The 16,246-nt window shown below is 37.8% G+C and overlaps 2 protein-coding genes across 2 annotated transcripts in view; both read left to right on the top strand.

The window, feature by feature from the left end:
• LOC131302659 (protein ABA AND ROS SENSITIVE 1) overlaps positions 1–16,246 on the top strand; it is a 36,713-nt gene that overhangs the window by 18,436 nt on the left and 2,031 nt on the right. The window lies entirely within an intron of this gene.
• On the top strand, positions 1,743–14,774 carry LOC131302658 (potassium channel SKOR-like). Its single transcript, XM_058329402.1, has 15 exons — positions 1,743–1,807; positions 1,890–1,955; positions 2,350–2,675; positions 6,110–6,334; positions 7,534–7,597; positions 8,408–8,747; positions 8,932–9,227; positions 9,392–9,472; positions 9,725–9,823; positions 10,364–10,585; positions 10,797–10,985; positions 11,934–12,009; positions 12,110–12,404; positions 13,502–13,623; positions 14,239–14,774. Exons 3-15 carry the CDS (start codon positions 2,362–2,364, stop codon positions 14,484–14,486), a joined length of 2,571 nt encoding a protein of 856 aa, XP_058185385.1. The 5' UTR covers positions 1,743–1,807; positions 1,890–1,955; positions 2,350–2,361; the 3' UTR covers positions 14,487–14,774.

Consider the following 16,246-nt stretch of genomic DNA (forward strand, 5'->3'; position numbering starts at 1 on the left):
TTTTTGGTTTAAGGCCTTTCAACAAATACCCTAAGACTCATTATTTAGTTTCAAAACTCTCTTAGGGTGTCCATTGAAAGGTCTTGGAGCCAAAAATTTACTAGATCCATTTAGGATGAAATAATCAGAAAAATAACAACTTTGCACCGGTTCAAACGGATTGAAAATTGAAACACTTATTTTAGTAACTATATTTTTTAATCTATAAAGGTCAAAAAAATAAAAATAAAACAGTCGGATAAACATGATCAATTAAAACACTTTTTTTTTCTCTCAATTACTTTACAAAGCCTAGAATTAGACTTGAACCTATTATTAAAAAGAAAAAAAAAATTCAAACTAGAAAGAAAGAAAAGGAAATAAAATGAAAAAAAAAACGAAACTGAAAATAAAATGAAAAAAAAAATGAAACTGAAACTGAAAAGAAAAAGAAAAGAAAAAAAAACCAAACGGTAAAGAAAAAAAGAAAGAAAGAAAGAAGAGAGAGAGAGAGAGAGAGAGAGAGAGAGAGAGAGAGAGAGAGAGGGGGCGGGGTAGAATGGGAAAAGGGAGGTGGGGCCGGGGGGGGGGGGGGGGGGGGGGGGGTGGGGGGGGGGAAGGGGGGAATAGCAATTTTCGGGGGCAAAGCCTTGGAATTACTTTTGCATGTTGACTCAGTCAAACCCGAGTTTGAAACATGTTTTCCTTTTTATAAGAGGTGTTGGGCTGTTTTGTCCTTGTCCTCAACCTTCTTGAATGAATAATTTACTCTTTAAACTCATCAAAACGTTAATTATATGAAAAGAAATCAGGATCACATAACGCATTTATTTTGTTTTATTCATTTGACAAACTGATCAAAATCTATTTATCTTGAAATACATGTGGGGTCATCGTGGATTTATTTCTTCTTCTTTTTTTCACAAACTGATCAAAATTTTGTGATAGACTTTTGTAGATTATTGGTTCATCTTGACGGGAGGAATAAAAAAAGTCTGCCGCCTGCCGCAAAATTACTTTTTCTATTTCTTTCGTCGATACGAACCAATAATACTCAAAAGTATGCAACAACATTAACAAGTGCGATTTTTTTTTGAATAAATCAACAAAATTTCAAGTTGATTTTTTTAATCCAAATTGATTTTTTTTTCAAAAAAAACTCTCCTGATTTTAATCGCCAGAGCAAACCTGAAAAAGGCCCACCACAAACCCCAAAAACATCTCACCGAAAAAGGCCCACCACGTCCATCGTTCTGTTTCACCGCTCAACATCTCATCGTCAATATGGCAATCAATGATTTGAATTTAAAAAAAAACTCCGGACGATAACATTGAAAGCGATGAAAGGAGCGGTAAAATTAAGTTGAGCAGTAGGCATAGATTTTCTAGTAAATGAGAGCCTCCTAGGTATCACAATTGTTCCACATGCGAAGTTGAGGAGAGATTGACCCCAAAGATATTTATTCTAGCCTAAGGGGTTGGCCAAGTAGTTTTAGCCTGAGACTTAGATGTTTGCTTCATCTTAAGGTTTCAGGTTCGATTCTCCTCTCCAGCAACTCTTGAAGCCACCTCATCACATGCATAAGTGTGTGAAACGGCTACGGGAGGAACTGTAGGGATTAATTCAAAGTGCGCGCAAACTAGTTCGGGACACCCTACATCACGAAAAGAAAGATATTTATTCTAAATACTACTGTAGTACAATATTCTGATATTCTGATATTGTGTGTATAAATGGACTAGAACCACTAACATATACCCCCATCTCTCTCTCTCGCAAAACCTCCTCCAACTCCGTCGGTACATTTTTCAAACAGCCGCATTCAATGTACGTCAACGTACTCTGCAACCCATATTTCTCGTGATTGATCTGTCTCTCAATCGTTTTTTTTTTTGTTTCCACAATTCAGGTGTCTGGAACAACTGTTTCTCAATCGACCGTGACTTGACTCTTTCCTTTGACAAACATTTCCACGGTCAGTTTTTTTCCAAATTCATTTCATTTGATTCTTTTCTATGATCAATTTTGTTTTGTATAGATTTTTATATTCCATCATAAATACAGTATGTTCTAAGATCAGTTGAATCAATTTTATCCCGAGGAGAGGGAGGTAACCAAAAATGCCAAAAATCAGCAAAATACTGCAGGTTATAGTCTTTTGGATAAAAATGAATCAAAAGCCTGTCAAGAGGAAGATGCGGGTTCGAGCCCCGTCAGTTGCGACGGATCCAATTGTTCAGCTTTCCAGTTTCTTCATTCATTGATCAGTCACATGACTTTCTATTTGTCATGAATACGAAAGCTTCAGTTTTCATATTCTGGAAACTTGTCGAGGGTACAAGTCATGAAATTATTTTTCCGTCTAACAGCTTAAGTTTTAGATGAGCCGATATTCTCAAACGTCAAGTCTTAGACTTGACGAGGAAAGAAGCCCGACTGCGCGATACAATATGCCTGGAAGTGGAAGAAGGGAAGATCATGAAACGACGGGAATCGAGGTCGACAAGAAAGAAGAAGAGCATGAGGTGGATGATTTGAGAGATCGAATGAAGTCGTCGCGCGGAAGCCGATTGAATCTGATCAACAGAGAGTTAGGCTTCGAGCCGGAACAGGCTCGTAGGATATCCGGTAGCGAAAGTTTCATCAATGGCACCAGAGTCCTCTCCAAATGCACGGTCATCCATCCTGATAACAGGTACGTACTTGCAGCTGCTGCTTCTTCTTCTTCTCCCTCTCCCTATGCTTTCTCCCTCTAAAACCATTAGCTTCGGAGGGACCACGTACGTTCTCAAGACTCGAGCTTGTTTGTTTTGAATCTCAAAATCTTTGCGTAAGATCTCCAATAGGTTTTTTCTATCTATTTCTCACTATTCATTATTCTCAAAATCCTCCCTCAGAACTCAAATCGAACAGGCCAGGGCATTGACGAGTAATCTATCATTCAAGGATAGCGCATTAATCCTTCAGAGGTCTTGGAAACTTTTTACATGGTCTGATCAGAACTCTCAACATCCTCGGTTCTGGGTTGTTTTTCTCGGTCTTCGGTTTTGTTTTGTTCTTTCGATTTGTTTATCATGATTTTGGGGCTGATCTTTGGCTTTAGTTTGTTTTGGTTTTGCATGTCCCTGGGTTGTTTTTAGCTGTTGTTCGATTTTTTATGTTTGTTTGTGGCGTTTTGATTGACATATTGTCTTCTTTTGGTTTTGATTCTCTGATGGCATATGCCGTGTTGTTCGATTTTTCATGTTTGTTTGTGGCGTTTTGGTTGACATCTTGTCTTCTTTTGGTTTTGATTCTTTGATGGCGTATGCCGGTTTGTCCATAATCTTTGTAATCATTTCTAAAGATTAATAAAAATAATTTTGGCAGATTAAAAAAAAGGGGACTCTCATCCTCCTTCACTATTTTTTTTTATCAGATCCTCCTTCACTATACTCATGTGGTGTACTCATACTTAATTCTGTATCCAAATGATTGTGCGGCGGAGAAGACTCTTTGAACACCACCACCAAGACTACAAACTAAAGAAAATCGTAATTTCTTTTCCAGTCTTTTCATACACTTACCATTTGGCCAGAGCACCTGATAAATTTCCTTCTAAAACATGAAATTGTAAGGAAATTAATATTCGCGCTCTTTTTTTTTTTTTATGCAGGTGCTCCACTTTATTCATGAAATTACTAGTAACTTTACGTTGAAAGTAGAGTGTTTGCATCAAAAAAGAGAGCGCGAATATCAATTCCCAATTGCAATCATCGTCACCCCAAATACGTAGGACCACAAATCTGAACCCTCAACAATAAGACAGACAAGACCGCGCTGATATTTTCACGAAACATCTAACTAAGAGCACGTATTTAAAATACAATTTCGAATATAATTGTGTCCGAAACAGTGCAATATTTGTAAAGTCACATACATCTAACAATTTCGAGCATATAATAAGTATCCAAAATTATGTTCTAAACGTGTGTTGGTTTGCATTGCATTGCTGATATTCTTTGATCACTTCATGGGAGTGTGATTAGTCATCAACGGCTAAGGACGCACCAGTTGCCACTTTAGTCAAACAAGTCAGATAAGTACAGAAAACGATGCCGCTCTTAGTGGGGAGAAGTTTTTGGGTGCCGGGCGGGTGCCACACACGTGGTAACCCGTCGGCGATCTCAGCCGTCCAAACGAGTTTTGGACGGTCCAAATTTCAGAAAGAAAAAAAGAGGAGAAATAGTGGTTGGGTGAGGAGAGAAACAGAGATGATAAATCTGAGCTGTTCAAAACACGTTTCAAAAGACCGGCCGACGAAAGGCACCCAAAAATTTCTCCTTAGTGGGACCTGAAAGTAGCGATAGCATATCTGTATTATTCCTTATATTAGATTCTACTTTTATCCTATCCTAGCACCCTGAAATAACAGATGGACATGCTAAGGACCACCAACCTGAACCCATGATTAATGGTCCACCGTCGCGCTGTCACACTGTGAGAGTCCTGATTTTTATTTTTACTATTTTGGATGAATATTAATGTCGGTAGTTTAGGGGGGTAAAAACTGCACCAAAACTGGTGCGACCTAGATTTTTGAAAACAGACAGTGCGTTCATATAGACTTTTGGACCCATTTTGGGTTTCAAAAAGATGATTGGAATCGGTTATTTTATTCAAAACGTCTTATTTAAGATCGTCGTAAAAAATCAACTTATTTGAATAGCGGAGGGGGTTTTACGAAACACCCATCTTTGTTTAAAAAAAAGTTATTTTCTGAAGCAAAGTTAGATGTTTCGTAAACCCATTTACCGATATCCAAATGAGCTGATTTTTTACAGTGACCTTAAACAAGATGTTTTGAACAAAATAAACGATTTCGATCATCTTTGTGGGATCCAAAATGAGTCCAAAAACCATCTTTACGCCCTGTATGTTTCAAAAATCTGTGCGTATAGCACTGTTGTGCACTGTGCAGTTGGCCTTTTACCGGCCCCTTGCCGGACATATCTCAATCAGAAAGTCTACACACAGCAGATCTGTGCACAGATTGTGCACAGATTTTGTTGTGGGGCCCACCACGGGTTTCACACAAATCATCCGAGCCGTTCATTAAATATAAAACATTTTTTCAAAGGTCCCCGTAAAAAATAAGCTCAATCCGATACCTATAGGTGCTCGATCCAACCATATAACTTTTCATTATCCGAAAATCTGAATGAAAAGTTAAATGGTTGGATGAAGCACCTATTGGTATTGGATTGAGCTTATTTTTTACGGGAACCCTTGAAAAAATGTTTTACATTTAATGAACGGCTCGGATGATTTTGTGGGACCCGTGGTGGGCCCCACAATGAAATCTGTGCACAATCTGTGCACAGATCTCTGTGTACGTAGCAGGACTCTATCTCAATAATCGATTTGGTTAAAAATATTTCAGATCTCATCCAAATGCTTAATTAGTCGTGGTTAAAATCATGTAAACTAGATACCAAATAGCTTGTGATCGGACTTGGGGTGCATGTTATCCCTCAGAGACAATATGGGTGTTGGATCAATCTCATTCGTCCATACAGAGCAATAGACAGACGGCTTAGATTGCATTTCAGTCGAACTTGCCACCAAAAAATACTACATGCACACATGTATCTAACGAAAATAATTTCAATACGATGGTTATTTGTAACGTCTTTTTACATGATGCGAATCACACCTTATATAAGAGAGACCTTACAAATACCCGTTAGCATTGAAAATTTTCTTCCATCTAAGCGTTCGAATTGTTTTCAAAAATACTGTTTCTAGACTTTTTTGCCACGTACAAGCACGTTTCTGAAGCAGGACCAAAAATCTTGAACCCGTCTATGGCCACCGACGGTGGTGGAGCTGACCACCACGCGCGGGACCCACCCTGAGTCCTGTACAGATACTCCGAACCAAAAATACTAGAGGCACGTCATCCCAACCACACTCTCTCACGTATAGATGGGTCCCAAAATTAGGATCCAAAACTGGGACCCGCCTATATGTGAGAGGGTGTGGTTGGGGTGATGTGCCCCCAGCACTGCTCCAATCCGAACATGTCTATTTTGCATTCCGAGTCTCACGCAGATGATCGGAACGTGTCTGTTTTGGAAATTTATGCAGGTGGTATCGGGCATGGACGAAGATCATACTGGGATGGGCAATCTACTCGTCTTTCTTCACGCCCTTCGAGTTCGCTTTCTTCAGAGGATTACCCAGGAAGTTTTTCCTGTTGGACATCGTCAGTCAAGCGGCTTTCCTCGTTGACATCGTCCTCCGATTCTTCGTCGCCTACAGAGATAGCCAGACTCACAAAATGGTCTACAATCACACCCCCATTGCCCTTCGGTCAGTTCTCTTTCCTCTTTGCTAAGTTTTTTTCTTTTATCACAAACCGCAGGAGAATACAAGTGTCAGAATTACGATTAAAGCTTCTACCACCACCATTTATGAGCCCACCGTGCATTTATTACAGTTTATAGAACCTGTAGTGCATTTATTATAGTAATCTTTCAACTTATAGAACCCGCGGAGCAGTATAATTCACGTTCAATATCAACTCGATCAGACATTGATAGGTGTATAAAAAATTAAACTTTTGGTTTGTAAAATGGTCGGTTTAATTGATCATTTAAAGTTAAATTGTCCATTGCCGACAATTTTACAAACCAAAATTCGATATTTCATATGTCTATCGTTGTCGATCAAGCTAAATTTTTGCGTGAATAAAGTACTTTATGAGTTCTACAAAATGTACGGGTTTAGATTATTGCATTGAACAAATGATGGGGCCCACAATAGGTGGTGGAAAATCGTGGGTTTTCTATCTACGGTGGAAAGAATTTAATCCCTTATATCAAACTTGAAATAAGTCCACTGTCACTCACTGTGAGCCCAACTCGAACTAATAGCTCCATTAAGGGAACAAATAATCCCGACAATTACAAGGGAAATAATAACCACACGTAGGTGGGGAGGTTTTCGAATTTCTAATCTCCTAGTGAGATGCAGGAGTTCTGGCCAACAGAGTCAGCCCCAGTTGATTGCTTCAGTGTCTATGTAGTTTTAGACTTTGGTTTCGGGTTTGTTGTGTTGTTTAACTAAAATGATCGGCATTGATAGAGGAAAAAATATATCGGAAAAAAGTACAGAAGACAAAAATATAGCTAGAGAAGCTGATTTTGTAAGAAAATGTTTTGGTCTTCTCAAAAGAAAAGAAAAAGAAAATGTTTTGGCTGTTTTTTCCTTGTTGTCTTTAGGGTATGTTTGGAACATGTGGAAAGAAAAGAAGGGAAGAGAAAATTGTTAAGAAAGAAAGTGTGACGAAAATATAGGAGAAAGTGCACTGTGTTCAAAAATTTACTTTCACATTTTATTCTCGCTTTCTTTCCAAACCAAACAAGGGCCTCCTTTTCCCTTAAAATTCAGACAAACCCTTGGTTTTTTACATGTCATAGTTTTGTAGTTTTCAGCCATGTTTAATATGAGTGAAACATTTTTAGTCAAAAACTAATTCTCCCTTTTGTGTTCTTTTTTTATATTTGCAGATACCTGAAATCTAGTTTTGTCACTGATCTTCTCGCTTGTATGCCTTGGGATTCTATTTATAGGGTAATCCTCTTTGTTACTCTACTTTTGTACTAGTTGTTTCAAGATCACACATCGTTTCTACTTATTTTTATTTGACATGATGCAGAGATTTGTGGTTTTCTTCGAGTTAAATTCATTTTTGTGTCTATCTATTGTGACTTATGGTTACTGTTGGGGTGCTTTGGTCATTGTTGCTATGTTCAAATCCGAAGCAAACAACATACATGTATTTAAGTATTTGTTATAAACTTTCTTATGAGCAAAATGGGTTCTAAATAATCAGCCCTTTGAATAAGCGAAGCTTTCCCGATAGAAATATTTGCCTGTCGATGTCTGTCTCGGACATAATCCAGACATATGGATAAAACCAGAGCAAATGAATTCATGTGATACGTGGACACGTTATTGGTTTGCTTTGATTGTTGGATTATTTTTAAGAAGTATTGGAAAAGAGGAGATTAATCATTAACCTTGCACATAAGTTCAATACCTAGTCTTGCACAAAAGTTCAATACTTAGGATTGGAAAGTCCCTTGGGTGATTGCATTGTTTTGAGGTGATACCTAGTCTTGCACAAAAGTTCCAAAATTATTAGGTTAAATCAAAATTTGAAGCATCCAAACTTGATTAGCATACACTTCTTCTATGCTGGGCCACAACTATGCAGAACAATAGAAATTACAGAACTTTTGAGCGATAATTGAAGATCAACATCATTACGGTTTTTGATGTTCTGAAATTGAGTTAGCGTATTGAAGTTTGAAGCCATTTTATTCAAACACCACCAAGTACCTCTTCCGTAATTACTTCCTGGCAAACTGTGTAAATCAGGCTAGTGGAGATAAAGAAGAAGTGAGGTACCTTTTGTGGATCAGGTTGAGTCGGGTTCTCAAAGTCAGTGACTATTTCTATAAGATGGAGAGGGATATAAGGATCAATTATATGTTCACCAGGATTATAAAGCTCATTGCTGTTGAGCTCTATTGCACACATACAGCAGCCTGCATCTTTTATTATTTGGCTACCACTCTGCCTGTGGAACAAGAAGGGTACACATGGATAGGGAGTTTAAAAATGGGTGACTACAGTTTTTCTAGCTTCAGAGAGATTGATTTGTGGACACGGTACACGCTATCCCTCTACTTCTCCATTGTCACCATGACAACTGTTGGTGAGTTCCTTTCTCTATGAATGAAAGCACTAACGTTTCTTTTCTTTTCTTCCGGCATGTTTAGTACTTAACGCATAGAAGTGACAACAGAAAACAACTGCATAATCTTTCTAAAGTCTTGAAATTTTTGGATGCTTTCCTTGGTGAAAAAAGGGGTTCAAATTTTGTCCTCTTTCTGGTGCAGGTTATGGAGATATACATGCAGTCAATTTGAGGGAAATGATATTTGTGATGATTTATATCTCTTTTGACATGATTATCGGTGCTTATTTGATTGGTAACATGACTGCATTAATTGTAAAAGGATCAAAGACAGAGAGATTTAGAGATAAAACGAAAGATCTTATGAAATATGTGAACAGAAATAAACTTGGGAGGGACATCCGTGATCAGATCAAAGGTCACTTGCGTTTACAATATGAAAGCAGCTATACTGAAGCTTCTGTTCTTCAGGATATCCCCATCTCCATTCGTGCTAAGGTAGAAAACAAGAAACACTGCACAAGACGTTCATAGTTGATCATTTACAAATATAACTAAACCATTTTGTTTTATTTGAAGTTAAGTTGTATTTCGGAATTTTTTTCTTTTGTGCTTTAACGGGTTTCTATCTTGTATCGCTGATTGATGACCTGCTTTTGCAGATTTCCCAAACATTATACAAGTCATATATTGAAGATGTACCTCTTTTCAAAGGATGCTCTTTGGACTTTATCAATCAGATTGTAAGTCATTTCGCCTAAGCAGACTGTTAAATTAATTATCACGGACAAAAGTTAACACTTTCGCTCTGGTTCACTTTGAAAAGTTGTGTGGTGGTTATAAAAGTTATGATTGGTGACACAAGGTTTGGTGCCTAACATAGTATGTGAATCTGTGAAAACGATTAGAGGAACAAGCTTGTCCTTGTTAAATAAGAAAACTTTGATTTACCTAATTTTACGAAATTATTCTCAACTATTCTTCTGTTGTTGCAGGTAATCAGAGTGCATGAAGAGTTTTTTCTCCCAGGAGAAGTAATAATGGAACAAGGAAATGTGGTAGATCAACTTTATTTCGTATGCCATGGTATGCTGGTATGATACAATCTTGAAAGTTTATTACTAGTACTTAATGAATTGCCATGAGTTAGTTCGTTATTTCTTTCTTTCTTTCTTCATTTCTTGTTTCATTCCGTTTAGATATCTCATATCCTGTTCAGTTCTTGATTCTCATTGTGGATATGTTGGTTTCGTTGTTAGCCTCTTCTGATGCCACGATAGATTAGTTATCTAGATTGCAATGTCTTGACTGGTCTATGTATTTTGACTATGATCTACTGGTCATCATCCAGTCCTATTATTGTAGTTCCTTTGTACTAGACACTATTTTTTTTTTCCTGTTAGTGGAGTGCCTTGGGACTGGGCACAGATAATTATTCATTAATGAGTTTCTATAGATAGGATTGGGAAAGAAATCGTGAAAGATATGTCATCCTAAACCCACCCGTTTGCCATGGCTACTACCTACTAACATGTCTGGAGGCATTACTCTTATCTTGGATAAGTTTCCAAGTGATTTCCTTGGGGAATTGTCCTTGTTAGTTTCTTAAGATTGATGAAACTGTGTATGTGCAGGAGGAGGTTGCTATAGGGGCAGCTGGTTTAGAAGAGACTGTCTCAGAATTGGAACCTAATAGCTCATTCGGTGAAATTTCTATACTATGCAACATACCTCAGCCTTATACTGTTCGAGTGTGCAAGCTAAGTAGGCTTCTGCGTGTTGATAAACAATCTTTCTCAAGTATCCTTGATATATATTTTCATGATGGTCGAAGAATCCTGAACAACCTTCTTGAGGTAATCTAGAATTTGGTAATTTATCCATTTCCTCTCATTATGTTTATGTTGCTTCTTGCAATTCTTTTTGGCCCATGGTTTGAGTTTTTGAGAAAGCATATTTATCTGTTTCCCATGTGAAAATGATGAAGTAGTTAATTGTTATAGTTATCTCTCTGTGTGTGTGTATATATATATATGCATCAGACGCCTTAAAATTGTAAGATAACAGGGAAAAGACGCAAATGTTGGTGTCAAGCAATCAGAATCTGATATCACCTTTCATATTGGAAAGCAAGAAGCTGAACTTGCTTTAAAAGTAAACAGTGCTGCTTATCACAGAGATCTGCATCAACTCAAAGATTTGATTCGAGCTGGATCTGATCCCAACAAGACTGATTATGATGGAAGATCACCATTGGTATGCTGTAAAAGTTACAATGGTTTTGCTTCAGTTGTTCTACAGATTTCAATATTTGCTCATTGCTCTCTCAATGGGATGCTTGTTTTATGAAAGCAGCACTATCTTGTTCGCAATACGACAAAGATTCACATAGGTTTCGTTCTTCTTTTCTTAATGCATGTAATTCATGGGATTCATATTCAAGCATCTTTCCTTGTAAGCGATCCGAATCATTTATAATTATTGTTATTTGTTGCTGCAACATAGAAACTCCACAGATATTTGGAAGATGCAGTGGCCATTTTGTGTGGAACAAATAGCTGGTGCAGATTCGGCTGATTCTGCATCCATGTGCTACATTTGAGTCAAGATCAAGCAGAATTACGAGACTTACTTGAAAAAAGAGATGTTCTCATACTTGATTAGTATAAATTTTCATCTTTGTCTTTTATCCCTTTTGTTCCGGTATCTGCTTTGTGCATCTTTGTTTGCTTTTGCAGTCCAGTTGGACTTGGTGTCACTGTGAACTTATTAGAAAATGGAGGAGCCCCTTCTTCATCGTCAATTATTTAGGATATTTTCTTTCTTCCATTCTGTAATCATGCATATCTAATAAACCATTGAAGTCTATATAATGTTTTAAATGGACCTGATAACACGTTTGATGGATTACCATGCTAGGAACAGTATAATAAAGGTATGTTGTTTCAATAGCAGAAGCTACATTTCTATCCCGCTTTGGTTTATGTATGTATTCCAAATTCTTGGTACACCACTCAATATATGCCTTCTTTCGTTGTCATTTTCCTTTTCTTGTTTTACAAATAATTGTGTTCCGTGATGATTTTAGATACTGCTTGTGACTGGAAGCCATCAAGTTGTTCACGTCTGCCAACATATGAAAAGAAATTTTCGACAAATAAGTGCTCTGTCCTGAAAATATTTTTATTTATTTTTTTTCAACAGCATCTTGCTGCATCCCAAGGATATGAGGATATAACACTCTTCCTTATTCAAGAAGGTGTGGACATCAACATCACAGGTTAACTCTCTGAGGCGCTTTCCCGTTAACTTTGTTTAAGTTTTATTCTATTTCAGAAACCTTAGTAGTTAACATACACCGCTTCCGTTAAATTTCACAGATAAGTTTGGAAACACCCCCATACTAGAAGCCCTCAAGAATGGACATGATAGAGTTGCTTCACAACTTGTTAAACACGGGGCTGCATTAAATATTGATAATGTGGGTTGCTTCTTGTGTACTATGGTTGCAAGGGGTGATTCAGATTTTCTCAAAAGGCTATTGGCCAATGGCATCGATCCAAACTCCAAGGATTATGACCACCGGACCCCACTTCATGCAGCCATATCTGGGGGATTTTATCTAATGGCGAAGATGCTTTTGGGGGCTGGGGCTAGTGTATTTTCAGAAGACAGGTATGTGATTCACTACCGTTGTATTTGTACAGCTTCCACCTAATTACCAGGATAGTGAACTTCTGCATATCATCCTGATGAAAGAAGTCACTATTTCTGTATAAGCGCACCATGGATCTCTTGGAAAAAGGTGTAAGATGATATAGTTGTGTAAAGTTGGTCTTCCATTCATTGGTTTCTTTTTCATCCGATGTCGTTTAGCATAAGAAATATACATGGACACCCCAAACTAGATTGACCTTAGTGACCTAATACTATACCCATTTATCTTCCCATCAGCACCACTTGGGACTCATTACGCTTGATATGTTATCTTGATCCCATGGGGTGAGGATATAAGTTACCTACTTACCTCCGAGTATCAATGTTAGAGATATTGGACCATTTTGTTGAGATGACTAATAGTTCAGGGATAATCTCGAGGGTTATAAAATTTCCACTGGATTAATATTGATCGGATTACTACTACCACTCCCCCCTGGTAATGTAAATCCTGTACTTCTGGGATTATATATCTGTGGGATGGTTAATCCAGGTCACAAGCATTTTATCCAAACAAAGGATATTGGGTCACCTAAGGTATAAAGTTCAATCCGAAACTCACATCCGGTCAAACAAACGGGCCCATTGGTTATAGAATTTACACCTCACTCTAGCAGCTTAAACTTTCTGGTTAATTTGTGGCAGCAAGTCAACAGTTCACTTCCATTTTTGTGTTCTCCAAAATCTTTGTTTTTTTTCCTTTCCCTTAGGCTGTATATGGATCTTGGATATGTAGAGGGATTTTCAAAGGAAAAAAGAAAAGGAGTGGAATGGAGAAAGTTATTCAAGCATATTTTATTTGTTTCCCTATCCTTTCCATTTCCTTTTATTCTCTTCAAAAGCCCCTCCAAAAATCCAAAATCCTAACGCGACCGTAATCTTTTTACTGCGATAAAAGGCACAATAAAAAGGAACTCAATGTTATTCTTCATATGAAACGATGGAGACAGATCTGGCGGATGCACACAGGTAGCGAAATTGAGGAGCTGATCATTCATTAATTAGTTAGTGGATCCTTACAACTAAATTAATTCTGGATTTTCTGTAATTTGCAGGTGGGGTAATACTCCACTTAGTGAAGCACGAATGTCTGGAAACAACAAATTGATCAAGCTACTGGAAGAAGCAAAATCCAATCAGGTGTCTGAGTTCCCTAATTCCTCTCAAGAAACCATAGGTATTGTGACACCCTAATTTACTGCTTCGGTCGCAAACTTGTGTCAAATGTGTCGCACAGATTATCTAAGACTAGCAAGACTACAAACTACAGCGGTAGGTTGCTTAAAACAATTAATAAGACGTTTTACACGAAACATAAATCTGAGCAATTCACTATCGTTGGATAAGTTGGGGTTACCTTTGTTAGCTTGGTATGCATTGTTGGGTCTGTTTCCTAATGGCTCGAGTGTTTGACACAACTGGTGTTCTGTCTAATAAGAACTATGGTTCTTGGTCTTGGTTAAATAAGCTCCTGGGCCTTGCTATAATCAGTTATCATATACGGGGCAACGAATTTGTTTCCTCCATCCTTTGATTCATTACATGTACACAGTTACCTGGAAACATGTTTCTTTCTCAATTCATCACATTAGAGCATCTCCTTTTCCCCTCCATACTCTATATTTGGAGGATCAGATGCTTATCCTCTAAAATAGAGGAAAATATAGAAGATGGATCGGAGCAAAAATTATCCTCCAAAATAGAGAGGGTTGGTCCAAGATGCTCTTGTGATCACCTGGTTCACCTGGTACTTTCAATGAGTTAACAAAAGAACTTGTATTGCTGGAAACAGATAAAGTGCGCTGGAGGAAATGCACGGTATTCCAATCCCATCCGTGGGATCCCAAGGACCGGACGAAGCATGGAATTGTGTTGTGGGTCCCGGAAACCATAGAGGAGCTCATCAAAACAGCAGCCCAGCAGTTAGAATTCCCATCCGGATCTTGTATACTATCCGAAGATGCAGGTAAAATTCTTGATGTGGATTTGATCAGTGATGGTCAGAAGCTGTACTTGATCAGTCAAACACACCAGACATGATTCCCTCTTGTGAATTTTTTGCCCCCCTCACTTGGCCTTTGTATCAGATTTGTACTCGGTTTGTAAGATATAGAAAGCCGTTCGGCTCTTCAACAATTCTCTTGATGCTACAGAGTCGTTCAACGTTTTGACAATTCTACTGATGACTACAAAAACCGTGTACTTTTGGCTGTTTTTTCGATTGTGGCGAATTGGATTCTGCATTTAGGTCTTGTACCAAATACGAAACGTTGAGTTTGTAAACAGTGTTCACAAATGAAGAACGCAAGCAGCTGGAAATTGATTGAATGATGTTGCTCGGCTGCGTAAAATGTTCTTATTTTTCTACAGGCCACTAGAGCTTTTTTGTTTTTGTGCTGAAAATGGGTTTGGAGAAGACCTTTGATTGTGATGGTGAGAAAATGACCTAACCTTGTTGGACTTGACTTTGGATATATGACTCTGAATGCCTTGTATAGGAAAAGGAACTAAAATACCTAAAGCATCAGGCTTCTCGGCAAAACTGCAAAAATGCACTCGTGTAGTTTGTCTTTTCCTGTTCGTTGCGAAAATTTATTTCAAGAATCGGTTCCGTTCATACTGTAGATCTTGTTGAAATGTATAGTTCAAAATCAGTGTTGATTTTATACCAATCAATTGGTGATCGGGGTACAAAAATAAATCAGTACAGAATGTTGCCGGTTCTAATTCGGTGCGTGCAGAACCCAACCATATGTTCTTATTTTAAATCACACTTATTCGATGAGATCTAAAACATCAACAACAAAAAAAAAGGTCGAACTGCACAGGCTTCGGCAGTGCTAGTACGGTTGGTGAGTGTTGGTTCCGAGGGAAGAATATTCCTCAACATCTCTATTGTTTTTCTCATTCTACGCTAGTTGCCCCTTTTCATCCTTGTCAACTTAGCAAAACAAAAAATTATCCGAATTAACCTAAAGGGATGTGCAAAAAGTACGTGACCCTTCCTTGAGAGGATTTTCCTATAAAAATTGAAAAAAGAAATTATTACAATCAATTAACTCCTCATTCTTACTGATTTGAATAATTAATAAATCATTTTTTCCGATAATAACGAAATAACCGTTTTCGGAAGGACGGGTTTGGTCCTGGTCCCTCAAGGTTCCCTTCCCGTAACAGGGGCCTCCGTTGTCCATATTGAGGGACAGCACCGGCTGTCCCGGCCGAGCAGGCCCCGCTCCGGTCTTTATCCGATAATCGAAAACATTCATTTCGTAGAACTCATTGAATGGAACAACTTTGCAAAAAATTAACTAGATAGAGTATTATTAAGTGCCTGATCGAAACATTTTTTATCTTGAAGAGAACGGATCCGAAACATTGAATCAAATCCATTGAAACTCATGGTTGTCAAGTTACATGTGTTCCGATCAGGTACTTAATGATATTCTCTTTGCAACAAAATAAAAAGGGTACTTGGTCTATAATAGAAGAGGGGCTTATGGGATCGTCTTTGGATAGGTATATGGCAGAATAAGAGCGATTCAGCGATAAGATTTTCTTTAGAAATTCTCCAAGTATATTTTTTACGGTCTTGCTATTGTCACCTCCCCTCCCTCACTAGGCTGACGATAAGCACACTAAAAGGCAAAGAAAATATGTATTTCTGTTTATTTTTTACACCGTTTAATATACATTCACACACTTACTATTATCAATCCATTGGACTGATTTTAGAATTTTCCTATTTTTTATTCTTGTTCTTTTTTCCCTTTTGGTTCTGTTTTCTTTTTTCTGTTTTT

Source organism: Rhododendron vialii, chromosome 10a (assembly GCF_030253575.1).
Source record: "Rhododendron vialii isolate Sample 1 chromosome 10a, ASM3025357v1".
NCBI lineage: Eukaryota > Viridiplantae > Streptophyta > Magnoliopsida > Ericales > Ericaceae > Rhododendron > Rhododendron vialii.